We start from the raw sequence: 16,447 nt of genomic DNA, 5'->3' as shown, positions 1-16,447 counted from the left end.
CTGTGGGGACTGGAGACTGCCTTGCTTCTGTGTGTGACCAGTGCTATGTGTGGTCAGCTTGGCTAGGAGGGCCTCTCTAGTGTCCTTGTTTGAAATGTCACTGAGGCATACACTAAAATTACACAGTAGGATAAATTGCTGCTTCCTGCTCTCTCTTTCTTTCTAGTAATTCTATTTGGTTCAGTTTCATTGCTTCCTATTTTTTTCTCTACTAGCCACATCCTTGTGTGTAACTTCTGTTCTGTTGCATACTGCCTTTATTCTCATTTCCTCTCATTCTGGTTCGACTGGCCTCATTTTTCTGTTTGTGTATTGGTGATTCTAAATTACTCTATGTGACCTTTTTATAAATTAGGGTTGTGAACCATTCTCTTTTTTCCCAGTTCTTAGTTTGCATTTTTCATCTTTCAGTTTTCTTAAAAATGTCTTTTTCTGGGATCATTTTCTATTTCCTTTAAAATTAGAAAGTTTTTCTGTGTAATTAATTCCTTTTCTCTTTTTTGATAGTAATCCCGTGGATTTGAGTAACCCGGCCATTATAAGCTCTACTCCCAAATTTCAGGAACAGTTCTTAAATGTGAGCGGAATGCCACAAGAATTGAATCAGTATCCCTGCCTTAAACATCTGCCTCAAATATTTTTTCGTGCCATGCGTGGAATCAGCTGTCTGGTGGATGCATTCTTAGGTGAATTTTGTGTATGTTGCTAAATGTTTGGAGAGCTACATGTAGATAACTTTAGAGTCTAGATTTAGAAACTATTATGGAAAGCCAAAAAGGAAAAAAACAACACACCAGATTTGATGACAAATAACAAAGTAGGAAAAATTATTTGCAATAAATGTAATAGCTAGACAGCTTTTGTTGTCTTTATATAAACAGATCAGACAATGCTAAGAAAAAGAATAAGACTTAGTAGATAAATGGACAAAGAATATGAATAAATGATTTACAGAAAAGTTCATTCTCACTGGTAATCTAAGAAAATACAGATTAAAATTCATTAGGTGTCATTCTTCTGTGTGTCATAAGCAAGTTATGCCTTTTGTGAGCCATTATTTTAAACTGTTTCACATTTTAAGAGTATGAAAACTCAATTTTTTTAACCTATAGAAAGGCAGTAATATTTAATATCTATTATTTTCTAAAACATCTGTTATGTGCATTTGTTAATATGTTTCATAGGTAATAGTTCAAATTAAGTTTGTCTGCCACATAGCAACCCAAAATACCAGTGATTTAAACAAGATAGTTTATTTTCACATATGTTAAGGCCAGGGCTAGGTAGTATAGGGCCACTGTAGCTGTTCCATCGTTACAAAGGACCCAAGGCTTTGGTCTTTTGGCTCCCCATTCTTTGTGTACTCTCTCGTGGTCCATGATGGTTGAATGAGTTCCAGCCATCCTGTTCAGGAATTAGGAAGGGAGGAGAGTCTACATTTGATTGGTCCTTTTAAGGAGATTTCTTGGAAGATGCACCCAACAATCACCCACTTCTCTGTGGTCAGACCATAGCCACATCTTATTCTAAGGGAGGCTTGAAAATGTCGTCGTGTATTTTGGGTAGCCGTGTCCAGCTGAAACTTGTATTCTGTAATCAGGAAGAAAGAGTGAATGGATATTGGGAGGCAACTAATGGTGTCTGCTGTAATCTTGTCCTGAGCCTTCGCTGGTGTTGCTTGAGGAAGATTTTTCTGACCACGTGTTTGGAACTGTGAAGAATAACTCCGTTGGTCTTTGTTTAAAAGGCATTTCTAGACCCCGATCGGACAGTGCTCCTCCAACACCCGTGAATAGATTAAGTATGCCTCAAAGCACTGCTGTCAATACCACCCCACCACATAACCGGAGGCACCGGGCTGTTACTGTGAATAAGGCCACCATGAAGACAAGCACAGTAAGAGTTTTCATCTCTGTTACTATGCTGTGTAAAGTTGACTTGTTAAGCTGCTATCCGTTTAAAAAAGTCCTGGTGTTTTCTCACATTTTTCTTGAGTGTGGATATATTCTTACACTCCTGTAACAGGTTAGTACTGCTCATGCCTCGAAAGTTCAGCACCAGACATCCTCCACTTCTCCTCTGTCAAGTCCCAATCAGACAAGTTCTGAACCCCGGCCACTGCCTGCCCCTCGGAGACCAAAGGTTAACAGCATCTTGAATCTCTTTGGATCATGGTTATTTGATGCAGCGTTTGTTCACTGTAAACTTCATAATGGGATAAACAGAGACAGCAGCATGACTGGTAAATATTGCTCAAGAAATATGTTACCACTTTTTTCTTTTCTTTTTTTTTCTTTTTAATCTTTCCTACCTGCAAGATTAATATGTATCTTAAAAAGCTTTCTGTCTCTGACCAAGCAGTGTCTTTGTGTTTAACCCCTTCCAGCTGCAGTAACAGAATTTAGGAAGTTTTCCTACCTGTCCTTTTTATGTATGTTCTATGAGGTTTGGCATTTGTCTGGTTTTATTAGACACACTTCAGGTTAGCCACTTTTTGTTGAATCAAATTCCTTTCAGTAGGTGGCCTGGAAGTTCCCTTCATGTCAGCCAGGGTAATAACATTGAGAGAAAGAATTGAAGATTTTGACCAGAAATTTATTCACAAGAAGTGTTTTCTTAGATTCTGACAGCCATTCACTTATTAGTACATATCAATATCAGAAAATTTCTGCTTCATGAAAGACTCTTACTTCTCAGGTTTTAGTTGAGAGAACTTTATTTCAGGGCCCACTTTCAAAAATACCATTTGCTCTGGAACTAAATAAGACTGGTGGAGAATTAATAACTCAACCCTGATATCTTCATTTAGATTTTATGACAAATTAAACTATTTAGATAAAATCTGATTTATTTTTGTCATCCTACCGTTGTACTTGGAAGTCGTGGCATAGCGTGCAGGATGGGAGCGTAGGGAAGTGCAGAATGTGCTGGATATTTCTGATAGGTCTTACAGAGAACGATAATAATGGCTAGCGTTTACTGAGCTGTTACAGTTACTATGTGCCCAGGCACCGTGTTATATGCATTAATGAGTGTATTGGTTGTTTGGTAAGAAAGCACTTTTCTGACTGGGGTTGGAAGTAGCTTGAGAGAAAAGGATGCCTAATTTATGCATGTCTAGGGGGAATGTTGGTTCCAAGGATTAAAACTAATATACTGATCATAAAGGTCTCTGCTTTCTCTCAGAAATGCATTCTTAGCTGTTATGAATCATCTCAGAACTAAGGTCTAAGTGAGCATTATACACGTATAATTATTTTAGATGTTCTTACAGATTTTTTAAATGATTTAAAAAGTTGTGATATGAAGATATTTTCAGGAATATGATTTGAGATCGCATGTTTGAGTTTACAGATTCCCTTGTTCATTTTCTTCGAATTCAAACCCTTTATATTCTGCCATTTCCATATTTTGTTTACAAGCTTGAAAGTAATGCTTACTTGTGGATAAGTAAATGTACTTTCTAATGACTCAATGAAAACTTAGAAAACCATTTTTGGCTTATATTTTCTTATGTTCATGTTCATATTTTGAGTTTTCCGAATCATGTTTATTAATTTGTATTGTATTTGCTAGAACGAATCAGTCATATTTTTAATTTTTATTTTTATTAAGGTGCAATTCTTATGCTGTAACTTTTGGGTATCAAGCTGTTGACTCTAAAGTCCCTGAGTCCAGAATGGCTCCACCTCCTGCCTCCTTGGTGGGCTTGCTTAAAGGGAATATGCAAATCTTCTCACTCTCTAGGGAGTTTGTAACAGCTTTGCTCACCCTCTTGTGCCAAAAGATAGAAACCAGAATTCAGATCATATGTGGGCAACAAATTCTTACTTTGAACTCTTAACATTTTCCTTGGTGTGGAAAAGATAGAAGCTCCTCTTCCCCCCTGTTGTGTTCAGAGATGAGAAAGGCTGTTACATTACCCAGGAGATAGGAGGTGTCCGGGTATTTCCCTGGATTGGAGTGCTAATGGGTGCTGCTCTTGAAGTCGTGGGGATGGAGGGTTTGGGAATACAAACACTGTTAGTCTGTTTCTAAGTACTGGCTGCCATCAAGGAATTCTGCCATGCAGTTCACCTCTAACTTAAAGTGTTTGCTTCTATGAACTGGTTAGCTTTAGATTGATGTGACATTACACTGTAGTTTGTAAAAGTAACATTGAGCTGGGAAGGGTTAATGAACTAAAATTTTAATGCACGTTATTGGCAGTTCAAAACCTCAATTCTTTGTAGTTGTGTAATTTTCTTCGTTCATTGTTTTGCATGATACAAAACTCATAATTTTGGATCTGAATGCACAATTTCCTGTTTTTGAACTAGCTTGTGGTATCATAAAGCTTTTAATCTAACTTTTAAAAAGCTAAAAAGCTTCTTAACTTATTGTAAAATTTCACCATCTTTAAAGTATTTTATAATTACTGCTGTCCTTTGATTTGTTTCCATTTATTTCTATTATCTTGCAGCATCTTTTATCCAAATTCTTCTTTCTTATAAATCTTGTAAGTAGGAACCAGAAGCTTCTCCTTAATTGCAGTCATGTTTTTATTTTTTTCATAATTCCATTAAAAAATTTGATTGTCATTGTCTCTTGTAGTTTTTGCACTTGGGAAGAAAAATACTTTTCTGTGTTTTGAATGGGGAAGATTGTTGGCAAAAGCAAATTAATCTGCCTGAATCAGTCCCATTATTTCTGTACACTAGTCTGGTCATGTCATGAATTCCAGGACTTTGCACTAACTGTGTTTTGGCTTTTTTTTTTTTTTTTTTTTTTTTTTTAAAGCTTTAAGCTTATTTTTATACAGATTTAGTGTTTGATTTGTATGCATTCTGCATGTAGTGTTTTTCAATTGTATTATTGCTGGATAGCTTATTCAGGACTAAAAATGGCTCATGGGAAGTTGCATAAAGATTTATGCTTGACTCTGCACTCTATTAAAACTATTATTACAAAATAATTTAAACATTTCACGTAGAGTGATAAAAGATTTCAGAGTGATTTTCAATACACTATGAAATCTTTTGTTAAAAGTAAAAGCAACTTTCAAAGGGCTTCTGTTTCAGTGACAACGAATGACCATGATAATCTTTCTTGCCAATCCAATTTTCTGATTTATCAACCTCAAGTTAGCTGCTGTCTGTGGTTGTTAAAATTCATTCTCATTTTGCTTGGTTGGGCGATTCTTTGGTGTGTGTTTTGGAGTTGGGTGGGTGGTGGGAATGCTCTCTCTTCCTCCCTACCCATTTCTCATCCTTACTTTGCCCTCTCCCTAAAATATACGAACTGGCATGGGCTTGCCCATTTAATTATAATGTCTGTCTGGGGTAATATGTAAATTGCAGTAGCTGTTTTTCTTAATGTTTAAGCATCATTCTACAGGGAGAGGAAAAAGAATTAATAATAGAAAAGCCAAATTCTTTATTATATATCTGAGACTCTGAGTACAGATATATACAAATGTACTCTGCTGGTCAAAAGTTCAGTTGAAAAATGCTTCTAGTAGAATCTGTGAAACTGTTAATATCACTGTAAATTAATTGTTACTATTTTCAAAGAAGATTTCCCAGAGCCCCCTTAAAAAAAAAAAAAAAAAAAATTAAGACATAGTTGCCAAACAAGCATTATTGAATTCTATTTCAATAACTATTTAATGACACCAACACTTGATCTTTGTGTCCAGGGTCCCATGAGCCTATTTGCGTATTGACAAATGTAATAACACCCTCCTTTTCTCTCCTCAGCCATTACAACCCAAGCTAGCATGGAGTTTCGACGGAAAGGGTCACAAATGTCCACAGACACCATGGTTTCCAATCCTATGTTTGATGCAAGTGAATTTCCTGATAACTATGAAGCAGGAAGAGCTGAGGCTTGTGGGACACTGTGTAGGATTTTTTGTAGCAAGAAGACTGGAGAAGAGATTCTGCCAGCTTATTTATCCAGGTCTTAGAATTTTCTTTTTGTTTCTTTTTCCATTTATATCGTTTTGATAGTGAAACTATTGTAGCATGGCTTGGTAGGCTGAATTGATGAGTAAACATTGGTCTGAAAAACTTGCAAATGTCTGTAAGTAATTGAAACTTTTGCTTGAAGTTCTTCCATTTTGCCTGCCTCATCAAATTTGGTAAATATCCTTAAGATGCTTTTTATTTTCGAAGTATTATTTATTTCATCATATTTGACTTTTATTAATTATGGGGAGATTTGGAAGGATCACGCTAGTTAAATAAACTTTCAGCACAGTATTAGCCATATACACAGTCCAGAAATGTTAGCTGTGAATCTGGCCTCTGAGGAGCTTATTTTCTCAAGTGAGCAAAGAAAGCCATGGACACAAGTGACAGTGGTCCATTAGTAATAGAAGTTGGTAGGAGAGAGGCAGAGGTAAAGTGCTGTGGGCATGCAGAAGAAGAAGCAGTATGTACTTACCCAGGGATTCAGGAAAGAGTTATAGGGGATGGGATGATTGTGCTGGACTTAAAAAGGATGGGTAGTATTTAGAGTATGTTAGCAGGTTGGGTAGGGTCCTCTCACTCAAATCTGTGACTTCAGCCATGTGTGAATGGCTCTGCCAGCCATTTAGCTGCTCAGGGCAGAAACTAAGAGTCCTTTTAGACTCTTCTTCCACCGTGTCTTTAGATGGTGAACCAACTCCTGCCTTTCTGCTACTTGACCCTCTTTGGAATCTCTCTACTCTGTCCTAACCATGACGCTTCAGACCTTGCCACCTTTTTCCTAAATTAACTTGCAGTGGCCTCCTATTTTTCTTGACTACATTTTGCTTTCCTCCACTGACCTTTAGCCTAGCTGCTAAAGTGATCAACGATACCATTTAGGTGGCTTTGTACCTGCTATAGGTTCTCGGGAGAGAGGATTACACTGAATCAGAGGGAACCAAGTGCAGAATCATATAGGCCTGAAACAGGGAACTAATCAGGGAAATCTTAATAATAGGCTCTTGGCTTTTGTTTTTAATTTTTTAAAATGTTTATTTTTGAGAGGGAGAGAGATACAGCAGGAGTGGGGGAGAGACAAAGAGAGGGAGACACAGAATCCGAAGTAAGCTCCAGGCTCTGAGCTGTCAGTGCAGAGCCTGATGCGGGGCTCGAACTCATGAACCGTGAGATCATAACCTGAGCTGAAGGCGGACGCTTAACCGACAGAGCCACCAGGCTTTGGCTTTAAGTAACAGGAAACTCCTCTGCTGATCAAAAGTGTGATTTAAGCAAAATAGAAACATGTTATGAGAAATTGTGCCATTTAATACATTCTAAGGTCAGGACATGCAGCAGGGCCGCACAAAGGGCAGGGACCAGCAACTAGAAAGTGTTCAAGGAACAAAACAACTTTCTTCCTGTTTCTCTGTCTTCTTGGTCTCCCAGAACTTCTTCATTCTTCTCTTCTCTGCAGATTATTTTCTTACGTTTCAGTGTGCTTCTGAGTTCCCAAATTCCATTGCTTTGGTCTAGGTGATCAGGAGGGCCAGTTAGCATCTCTGAAGCCTAATTTCAGATTCCTGGGAAAAAAGATCTGATTGATCGGGCGTCTACCTCTGGCCTAGTCAGCTATGGCTGTGAGGGTGGGTCACATGGAGTGCTGGAGCTCATCCTTTGTGGTGGGGGCATAGTCTCAGGAGGGAGACTATGGGTTGGGGAGATACCCTGAACAGTACCAATAGTGATAAGGTGGAAGGTTGTTATCATGAGCTTTCTGTCTGGCCCATAAGACTGGATGGATGGTAGTATGACCAACCAAAAGGGCAGATTTGTGAGAGGGCAGATGATGAACTTAGTTATGAACCTGTTGAGTGTGAGATGCCTGTGGGATATTAACAAATAATTAAGTTCCTACTATGTGCCAGACACTCTGCAAATACTGGAGTAATCAGTACATGTTGTCAGTAATCGATAATTGGACATGACCTGCCTTTAGGTATCCACACACTTTTGGCTGACAGATCTGGGCTCAGTTGAGAGGCATGGACTAAAGACTGATTTGATTATATTCTGTGGCTTAAAACCAGGCTAATATGAGAGAGAGCTTAAGAGAGTGGATGGAGCTTAGCAGCCAGATGGACACCAGTATAGGAGGCAAGCGGAGTAAGAGGTCTGTTAGAGGAAACAGCTACAGCAGTCAGAGAGGGAAAAGAAGAAGGCAGTATATTAAAGTGGTGAATGAATACTTTAAAAAGGCAGAGTAAGTTGAGACTTGGACATGTCTTTTGGATTTAGCACTTGGGACACTGTTGGTTATTTGCGAATATGGTTTTAACTGAATTCTAGGAAGAGAAGCTAGACTGAAATGTGTTGAGTAGTGAGTGACCAGGAGGTGAGGAAGCTGTTTCCAAAGAGTTTTGCAGAGAAAAGAAGTACCTCACGGTAGTAGAAGAGTTTACCAGTATAGTCGCTCTGAATTATAGAAGATTGAATACCTAGTTGATCGGGGGTTAGGGGAGGGGACTAAACGAAGGTAGATGCAGGTATATTCCTAAAAGGAGTTTTATTTCAGACTCCCCTCCATGTCACGGTGAATGCAGGGCTGCATGAGGTTTCTTTCTTTCATCGTCCCCCTGGAAAAGAGGGGGAAGGGAAAAAAGACACAATGCACCCTTTTTTTTTCTTTAGGAATTGGAAGATGTTGCAAAACTTTACTGGCATGGAATTCAGCTCACTAATTCCTCTGGTTTATTAATAATTGCTGTAGCCATTTGTTTTGTTTTGGTTGCTTCGTTTGCAGGCACCTATAACTTTGAGTTGCAAGGCTTAAAACTTCAAGAAGGTGTAAGAGACATGAATCTTTTTTTTCTTTTCATTAGGAAAGATATTTTGGTTCTTAGTATATTTGCTTTTGAGTTGTTCTAACTCCAGTAATACCTTTTAAGGATAGAAGTAATGAAGAGTGGAAATAGACTTTCAGATGACTATGTAGAAAATATTAATGATTATGAAAATAATTGATCGGCAGTTTGTTTAAAATTTTTTTCTTGCTTTCCTAGATTTTACATGCTTTTAATTCAAGGTTTGCAGATAAATGATTATGTGTGCCATCCTGTCTTGGCCAGCGTTATTCTAAACTCCCCTCCTTTGTTCTGCTGTGACTTGAAAGGGATTGATGTTGTGGTTCCTTACTTTATTTCAGCTCTTGAAACCATTTTGCCTGACAGGTAAGCTATCATTCTGCACTAGTATGTCACTTGTTGGGTTTGGCCTGGTCTGTTTTGGTGCTTCCTCCCCAGTTGCCTAATTTATCCTGTGCTATTGTCTTCATAGCCCAGAGGAACTCAGGTCACATTACATGGGCATAGAACATCCAGATCCATCCACCTCATCCCTGAATTCAATCAGTTCTGATTTGTCCATGGGCATGTTGAATTCTTTTTGGCCTGATCTGGAGGGCTAAGAACAACCCCAGCCCAGAGGTCCTACTTTTATAGAGTAGGTCATACATTTAAAATCAGTCAGTCAGATTCTAGTTTAATTCTGTAACACCTTAACATAGAAATTCACACACACACTGCAGAAAATAAACTCAGTGGAAAGTAGTTACTGCATTCTTTATGAAACCAAACCCAGTACTTCTATTGTGAAAAATTGACATAATGTATATTTGGCAATAGCTAAAAACATACTTTGGTTTGGAAATACCAAAAGCTTTTTTTTTTTTTTTTTTTTTTCTTTTTTTTTTTTTGGCAGAGAACTCTCAAAATTCAAAAGCTATGTAAATCCAACAGAATTGAGAAGATCTTCCATTAATATCCTACTTTCTTTGTTGCCCCTCCCTCATCATTTTGGCACAGTCAAATCTGAGGTAATGTTTCATTAAAGTTTTTTATATTCTGCATTCTGTTTTGTGTGCTTATTCAAGTCAAATTGTATTTTAAAAATGGAACATGAGCTTTTTAAGATTTTTCTCAGGGACTCCTGGCTAGCTCAGTCGGTGGAGCATGCAACTCTTGATCTTGGGGTTGCGAGTTAGAGCCCCACATTGGATGTAGAGATTAACTAAAATAAATAAATCAATAAAATCTTAAAAAAAAAAAAAAAAAAAAAAGAACCAACTTAGATTATTTCAGTTGAACTGGCAAAGTTGATTTGTTGTGGTATTTCTTCTGTTAGTCAACCAGCATGCCTTGGTCTACTATTTCAGATGGCACTAACACATGCTGTGTGAGTTAGTGCCACATTAGCCAGCACAGTGGCTAATATTAGTCAGATTGAAAGCCTTTCTTGTTAGACCGACCTCTTTGTCCACTGTAGCGGTTGCCACACGGGCATAGTGCACCACAGCGGTCGATGTTGAATATTATTTGTTTCTTCCATAGGTGGTCCTGGAAGGAAAGTTTAGTAATGATGACAGCTCTTCATATGATAAACCGATAACTTTTTTGTCCCTGAAGTTGAGACTTGTGAATATACTAATAGGTGCCTTGCAAACGGAGACGGACCCCAACAACACTCAAATGATACTAGGTTTGTGTTCACAAAAGTTTTTTTAAGTGAACCCGTAGGCTGTTGACACCAGGCATGCTGAGACAGCAGGGGTCAGTGATGGGAACCTAAGCCTAATACAGCTCTACTTATTCTGAATCAGAGGCAGAATTGTTTGCTTTTATATGTGAAAAAGTTTAAAGGGGGGAGATGAGGGAAGGGGGAAGAATTGCAGTTGTCTCAGTGCATCATTTTTGTTTAGTTTTATTTGTGATATTTTTCTCTTTCCCTCTTGCCTTTCCTCTCTCCTCCTCTCTCCCTTAACCCACTTCCTCCCCTTCCCTCTCTTGTCTTTCCTTCCCTCCCTTCTTACATCTGTGTTTTCCTCTTCCTCCTGCCCATTACGTCCATATGGAAAAAATTTGAGTTGGGTGTAATTCTAGAAGCCATGTAAGAACACTGCCAGGAGGAAACTGAGGAGGAGCTGTTGCTGTGCTTCCCTCCTTTTTCCTTAATGTTTTCTTTTGGTCCCCTGATCATACTGATTCTCTTTTAAATGGCCCCTCATCGTTACGGCCAGTGACATATTATAAGCGCTCATTATTTTTCAACTTGATTACTACAACGGTCTCTTTCTGTCTTTCATCGAAGCCAAGAGCGTGGTCCTAAGTACAGGCGTTCTGAGGACAACACTAAAGAACTGATGGCATGGCTCTTATCCTTGAGCAAGTCCTATTGCAGAAATTAGGATATCCTCAAGGCAGAACTGATTGCCTGCCTTGTTCAGTGTCTTCAGTGTTGAGCGAAGAAACCAAAAGGGCAAGAAAGACTTCAGAGGGGGAAGTGGGAGTTAAATTTGATCTTGTAGGGCAGAATTTGAATAGGCAGAAATGAGGTTAGGATTTCATTTCAGGAGAGGAAGTGTCATGACCAAAGAATTGGTGATTGCAGTAGTAGTTGGAGTGAGTGTTCAGAATGTAGTATGTTTTGCAGTGAGAAAGTGGAATAAATAGGGAAGAATACATTGTTTCCTTTTGGAAAAGACTTGAAGGAACAGAGCTTAAATCTCACTATAAGAGGGCCTCCAAGTTGTAGGGTTTTAGGTTATTCAAATAACATATCACTTGAAATCAGATAATTTTCTACAGAGTTGATATTTAGTTTTGCCTTAACCCTTGTTCTGAAGAGCTCCCTATGTATATTTCAAGAAAGAGTCAATTGTCACTCTTCCTATAGATTGGGAAAACTATGTCTGTCCCCTCTTTAACCAGGTGGACAAGAGCACTCCCACACTGGGATGAGAAGCATTGTGTTAGGCTCACCATCTTGTTTCTGTCGTAGCCTTTTCTAGAGCTGTAAGTTCCCTGATGGTAAATACATGCAGCTTGCCTTCAGAATGTGCAGCCATGGTCAAGCCCTGAACCATGTGGCTTTAATCATTCTGAAAAAGCAGTCTGGTATGTGTATGTATACACACACACACACACACACACACACACACACAAAATGGAGTATTACTCGGCAATCAAAAAGAACGAAGTCTTGCCATTTGCAACAACATGGATGGAACTAGAGGGTGTTATGCGAAGCAAAATTAGCCAGTCAGAGAAAGACAAATATATGACTTCACTCATTTGTGGAATTTAAGATACAAAACAGATGAACATAGGGGAAGGGAAGCAAAAATAATATAAAAACAGGGAGGGGATGAAAACATAAGAGACTCTTAAATATAGAAAACAAACTGAGGGTTGCTAGAGGAGTTATGGGTGGGGGGGGGTGGCTAAATGGGCAAGGGGCATTGAGGAAGACACTTGGAATGAGCACTGGGTGTTATACGTACGGGATGAGTCACTGGAATCTACTCCTGAAATCATTATTGCACTATATGCTAATTAGCTTGGATGTAAATTAAAAAATTAAAAAGCAGTCTGGTCAGAAAGATATAGCTGTGATTTTTATTTTGTTGTTTTTCTTTTATTTCTAAAAGAACAGAATGTGATTTTAAAGTATTCCATATCTTTCTTAGTTTGTATTACCCTTGAAATTGACATGTTTACATAGTCAGCTAAAATCATATTCCTGTCTCTGTTGTTAATTGAGATATTTCAGCCATTTTAGTATTCTTGTCATATATTTAAATAAAACGCACTTTTTTTTTTTTTTTTTTGCTGTTACAGGGGCAATGTTAAATATTGTTCAAGATTCAGCACTTTTAGAAGCCATTGGTTGCCAAATGGAGATGGTAAGAAGCATACCACGTGTAATCTGTCAGGAGAATATCAACATCTGATTTTATGTAAATTGCATTCCAAAATGTCTGTCTTTGTGATTTTTTTTTTTTTTCAACGTTTATTTATTTTTGGGACAGAGAGAGACAGAGTATGAACGGGGGAGGGGCAGAGAGAGAGGAAGACACAGAATCGGAAACAGGCTCCAGGCTCTGAGCCATCAGCCCAGAGCCTGACACGGGGCTCGAACTCCCGGACCGCGAGATCGTGACCTGGCTGAAGTCGGACGCTTAACCGACTGCGCCACCCAGGCACCACTGTCTTTGTGATTTTTAAAGGCATTTGTAAATTCGGCTCATTGATTCTGAAGGATCCTGTTTTAAAATGTGTATTTCGAGGTTTCTTACCTTTTAGTGCTTCCTCAGCCATTAATCAGGTCTTTGAGAGATTCTGCATGAGAGAAATTTCATATAGATACAGTCTTTATTCCTGGACAGTGTCTACTTGAAGTTCTTGACTTCTTTTGCTGTGCTGGTGAACTGGCTTAAATAATCTAGGAAAAGCCCTCTATTCTGTTATTCCTTCTATGCCTAGTAGATCTAATGCTGGCTGGAAACAAGCATGAGTTTATTCTTTTCCATCTTATCAGCTCTTTTTTTTTCTTTAAGTTTATTTATTTTGAGAGAGAGAGAGAATGGGCAGGCGCATGTGAATGGGGGAGGGGCAGAGAGAGAGAGAGAGAATCCCAAATGGGCTTTGTGCTGTGAGCCTAAAAAACAGTGAGATAGTGACCTGAGCCAAAATCAACAAATGGACACTTAACCGACTGAGCCACCCAGGCGCCCCCATCAGCTCTTTTACACCCAAAGTTTGAAGGTCCCCCAAAGCATCAATGCTTCCAAATTAAAAATGTTTCCCACTGCCCCCCTACTTCTGGCTTCAGGATATGTGATCCTTGTACCTGGAGTAAAGACAGGAGAGTGGAGAAATTAATAGAGTATACTAGAATGAGATGGGTATATGTAAGATGGGTGATCAAATTATTATTAAGGAAATTAGATTCATATCCCAGTAGGTAGCTAAAATAATCAACTGATCTGGATATAATGAATTTTGTTTATATGGGGGAAAATGAGAGAAATCTTTAACAGATACCTTTGTCAGCCCCTGTACATATGGAAGTACTAACTGTAATATTTCATTGTTTGTGTTCTATGATGTAACTACATTTGAAAGTTACTGTTGTTTATTTGTGTTTTGTTTTTTTTAAGATTGTATAAATCTTAAAGCGTTCTCAAGTTTTGCTTAGAGGCACTAGGGTGTTTCTTTAAGGACCCAGAGTTATTAGCTCGTGAAATCTAGTGAAGATGGGAAAGGTCCTGAGCTGGCCCTTTGTAAACAGCGGCAAAGAAGACTCCAGAATGGGCAACCATAATCATCAGATCTTTCATACCCTTCAATAGATGGTGTCTGTGCAAAAACACGATAGTTTTAATCCCTTGTCAGTTTTTATCTGTATCAGTTTATGCTGCTTAAACGGCTATTTAGCCATTCCATTTTATCAACGTGGCTTTTAATGACTGACCTCTGTTTATACTTGTCAACTTGGGATGTAGACCTCAGATATTTGACTCATTTTTATTTGACTAGGGTGGTGGAGAAAATCACCTGAAGAGTCATAGTCGCACTAATAGTGGTATTAGTTCAGCAAGTGGTGGAAGCACAGAGCCCACAACTCCTGACAGTGAAAGACCTGCTCAGGCCCTCCTAAGGGATTATGGTAAGCCATGTCTGGTTTTTTGAAATCCAAATTTTATTGAATAACTTTTAATGCCCAGATATGTAAGACAAACAAAATCTTTTTAAACAAAATTTTAATGTTATGATTTTTAAGGTATTTAAGTATAATAGACTATTAGTCTAAGAGATTTTTATTATTTTTTAATTTTTATTTTATTTTAGAGAGAGAGTGTGAGCAGGGTAGAGGGGCCAAGGGAGGGAGAGAAATTTAAGCAGGCTCCATGCTCAGTGTGGAGCCCGATGTGGAGCTTGATCCCATGACCCTGGGATCATGACCTGAGCTGAAATCAAGAGTCGGATGCTCAACTGCCTGAGCCACCCAGGCGCCTCTAAAAGATTTTTTAAAAGAAAGCAAATCTTTTAAAATTAGCTCTATAGCTTCTAATAGCTAATTTTGGGTAGTTTATTAGATTTTATAAATGATTATAGTGGGTTGTCAGGGAAACATTTCTGGATTTTGTACCAAGTGTTGGTAATACAGAGTCAAATAGGATGTGCTGTCCCTCAGCCTCTAATGACAGAGTCAGCCAGCACGTCAGTTATTGCAGTGTGATAAGGGGAGTGGTGAAATATACATTAGATGGGAACTCACAGGAGAGTGTCTTTGTGTTTAAAAACTATATATCTTACTATAACTGGTTAGATTCTTCAGTCACAAATTTTAAGCAAGAGTAAGGCAGCATTTGCTAGTTGAGCATTCTATTCAATGATATCCTTTACCCTTGGCAGTTACTTTATGGGTTCTGTGAATTTGTGGGTGCCTTTGTGTTTTTATACATAATTATTCATATTGTATTGAATCCGTGAGTGCCAGTCCAACTTGACTGGAATGAGATCTAGATCCTTAGATGTGAATTTAATTTTTTAATCATCTGGAAAATTCATGAGCTTAGGAGTCCAGGCATGTTTTAAGTATCCTCGAGCATGTCACATATATCAGGTCATTGTGAGGTTATTCAACAAATTTAAATACAGCATTTATAAAGAAGTTACTTAAAATTGTTATCTTCATTATGTTCATGGATTTAAGTATACTATAGGTGAAAATTTGTTTTTTATGCTTTCTAAAACACTTTTAAACTAAAGAATTTTCTGAATTATTGTATGTGTTCTAATATAAATGTTGGAAGTGATTATTGTTTGTTTCAGCATTTTGAACTGGTGTTAGTGAGTTCTGCTTGTAATGTTGTAGTTTTTACTAAGAAATCCAGATTTGTGTTAGTGTTGCATGAATGTCTCTCTTTAATGATCATTCCTTTTTCTGTTGTCACTGCCCTCTTTCTGATAGGATCGACAGGTATAATGTCCCTAAAGCTTCCTTTATAATAAAATTCAATTTAGTTTGTCCTAATTTATTATTAGCTAAGTAGTAATTACTTTACATTTTTTAAAAGTTTTTATTTATTTATTTTGAGAGAGGATGACAGAGAACAAGTGGGGGAGGGACAGAGAGAAAGGGGGACAGAGGATCCAAAGTGGGCTCTGTGCTGACAGCCGGGAGCCCAATGTGGGGCTTGAACTCGAGAACTGAGAGATCATGACCTGAGCCGAAGTCGGACACTTAACCGACTGAGCCACCCAGGCGCCCCAGTAGAACTGGAGGCCAAATAAAAAATATGGTGACTTGGTTAATTTCTTTTTTAGAAGTCCTAAAGTGGTCTTAGAGAATTAAATGTTAAAATGTGTTTAGAAAGACATTGCATGTGACTTTTGATACTTTAAACCCTGAAAATAATTTCAACAGATGCTTTATTCCTAGCATCTGAGGGGATTCTAAAATGTGAATTCTTTTTTCTATAAAAGTCCAAGGAAATAATGATAGCCTTTTCACTGTTTTTTTTTTTTTTTTTTTGAAAATGTAACTCTCTATGAGTTTAGAAATTTTAAGATTTACATTATTATAAGAATGATATCGAACTGCCAGATCCCGGTGGATGTCTGTGTAAAAAGTAGCTGAGCTGGGAACTAGAAGCTGCTTTGGTCCAGTGTGTG

At 38.1% G+C, this 16,447-nt stretch overlaps 1 protein-coding gene across 7 annotated transcripts in view; it reads left to right on the top strand.

The window, feature by feature from the left end:
• RALGAPB (Ral GTPase activating protein non-catalytic subunit beta) overlaps window positions 1-16,447 on the top strand; it is an 88,891-nt gene that overhangs the window by 30,842 nt on the left and 41,602 nt on the right. For 2 of the 7 annotated variants that reach the window (XM_045444621.1, XM_045444619.1), the window contains exons 7-17: window positions 508-686; window positions 1,748-1,896; window positions 2,026-2,242; window positions 4,463-4,498; window positions 5,739-5,940; window positions 8,993-9,160; window positions 9,690-9,804; window positions 10,319-10,466; window positions 12,605-12,669; window positions 14,306-14,435; window positions 15,744-15,752. In XM_045444621.1, the coding sequence (XP_045300577.1) occupies window positions 508-686; window positions 1,748-1,896; window positions 2,026-2,242; window positions 4,463-4,498; window positions 5,739-5,940; window positions 8,993-9,160; window positions 9,690-9,804; window positions 10,319-10,466; window positions 12,605-12,669; window positions 14,306-14,435; window positions 15,744-15,752 (1,418 nt within the window). The remainder of the gene's footprint in view (window positions 1-507; window positions 687-1,747; window positions 1,897-2,025; window positions 2,243-4,462; window positions 4,499-5,738; window positions 5,941-8,992; window positions 9,161-9,689; window positions 9,805-10,318; window positions 10,467-12,604; window positions 12,670-14,305; window positions 14,436-15,743; window positions 15,753-16,447) is intronic. The other 5 variants (XM_045444622.1, XM_045444620.1, XM_045444624.1 and 2 more) reach the window with 3 other exon arrangements.

Source organism: Leopardus geoffroyi, chromosome A3 (genome assembly GCF_018350155.1).
Source record: "Leopardus geoffroyi isolate Oge1 chromosome A3, O.geoffroyi_Oge1_pat1.0, whole genome shotgun sequence".
Lineage (NCBI taxonomy): Eukaryota > Metazoa > Chordata > Mammalia > Carnivora > Felidae > Leopardus > Leopardus geoffroyi.
The sequence above is the reverse complement of the archived record's forward strand: the minus strand, read 5'-3'. Positions and strand labels throughout refer to the sequence as shown.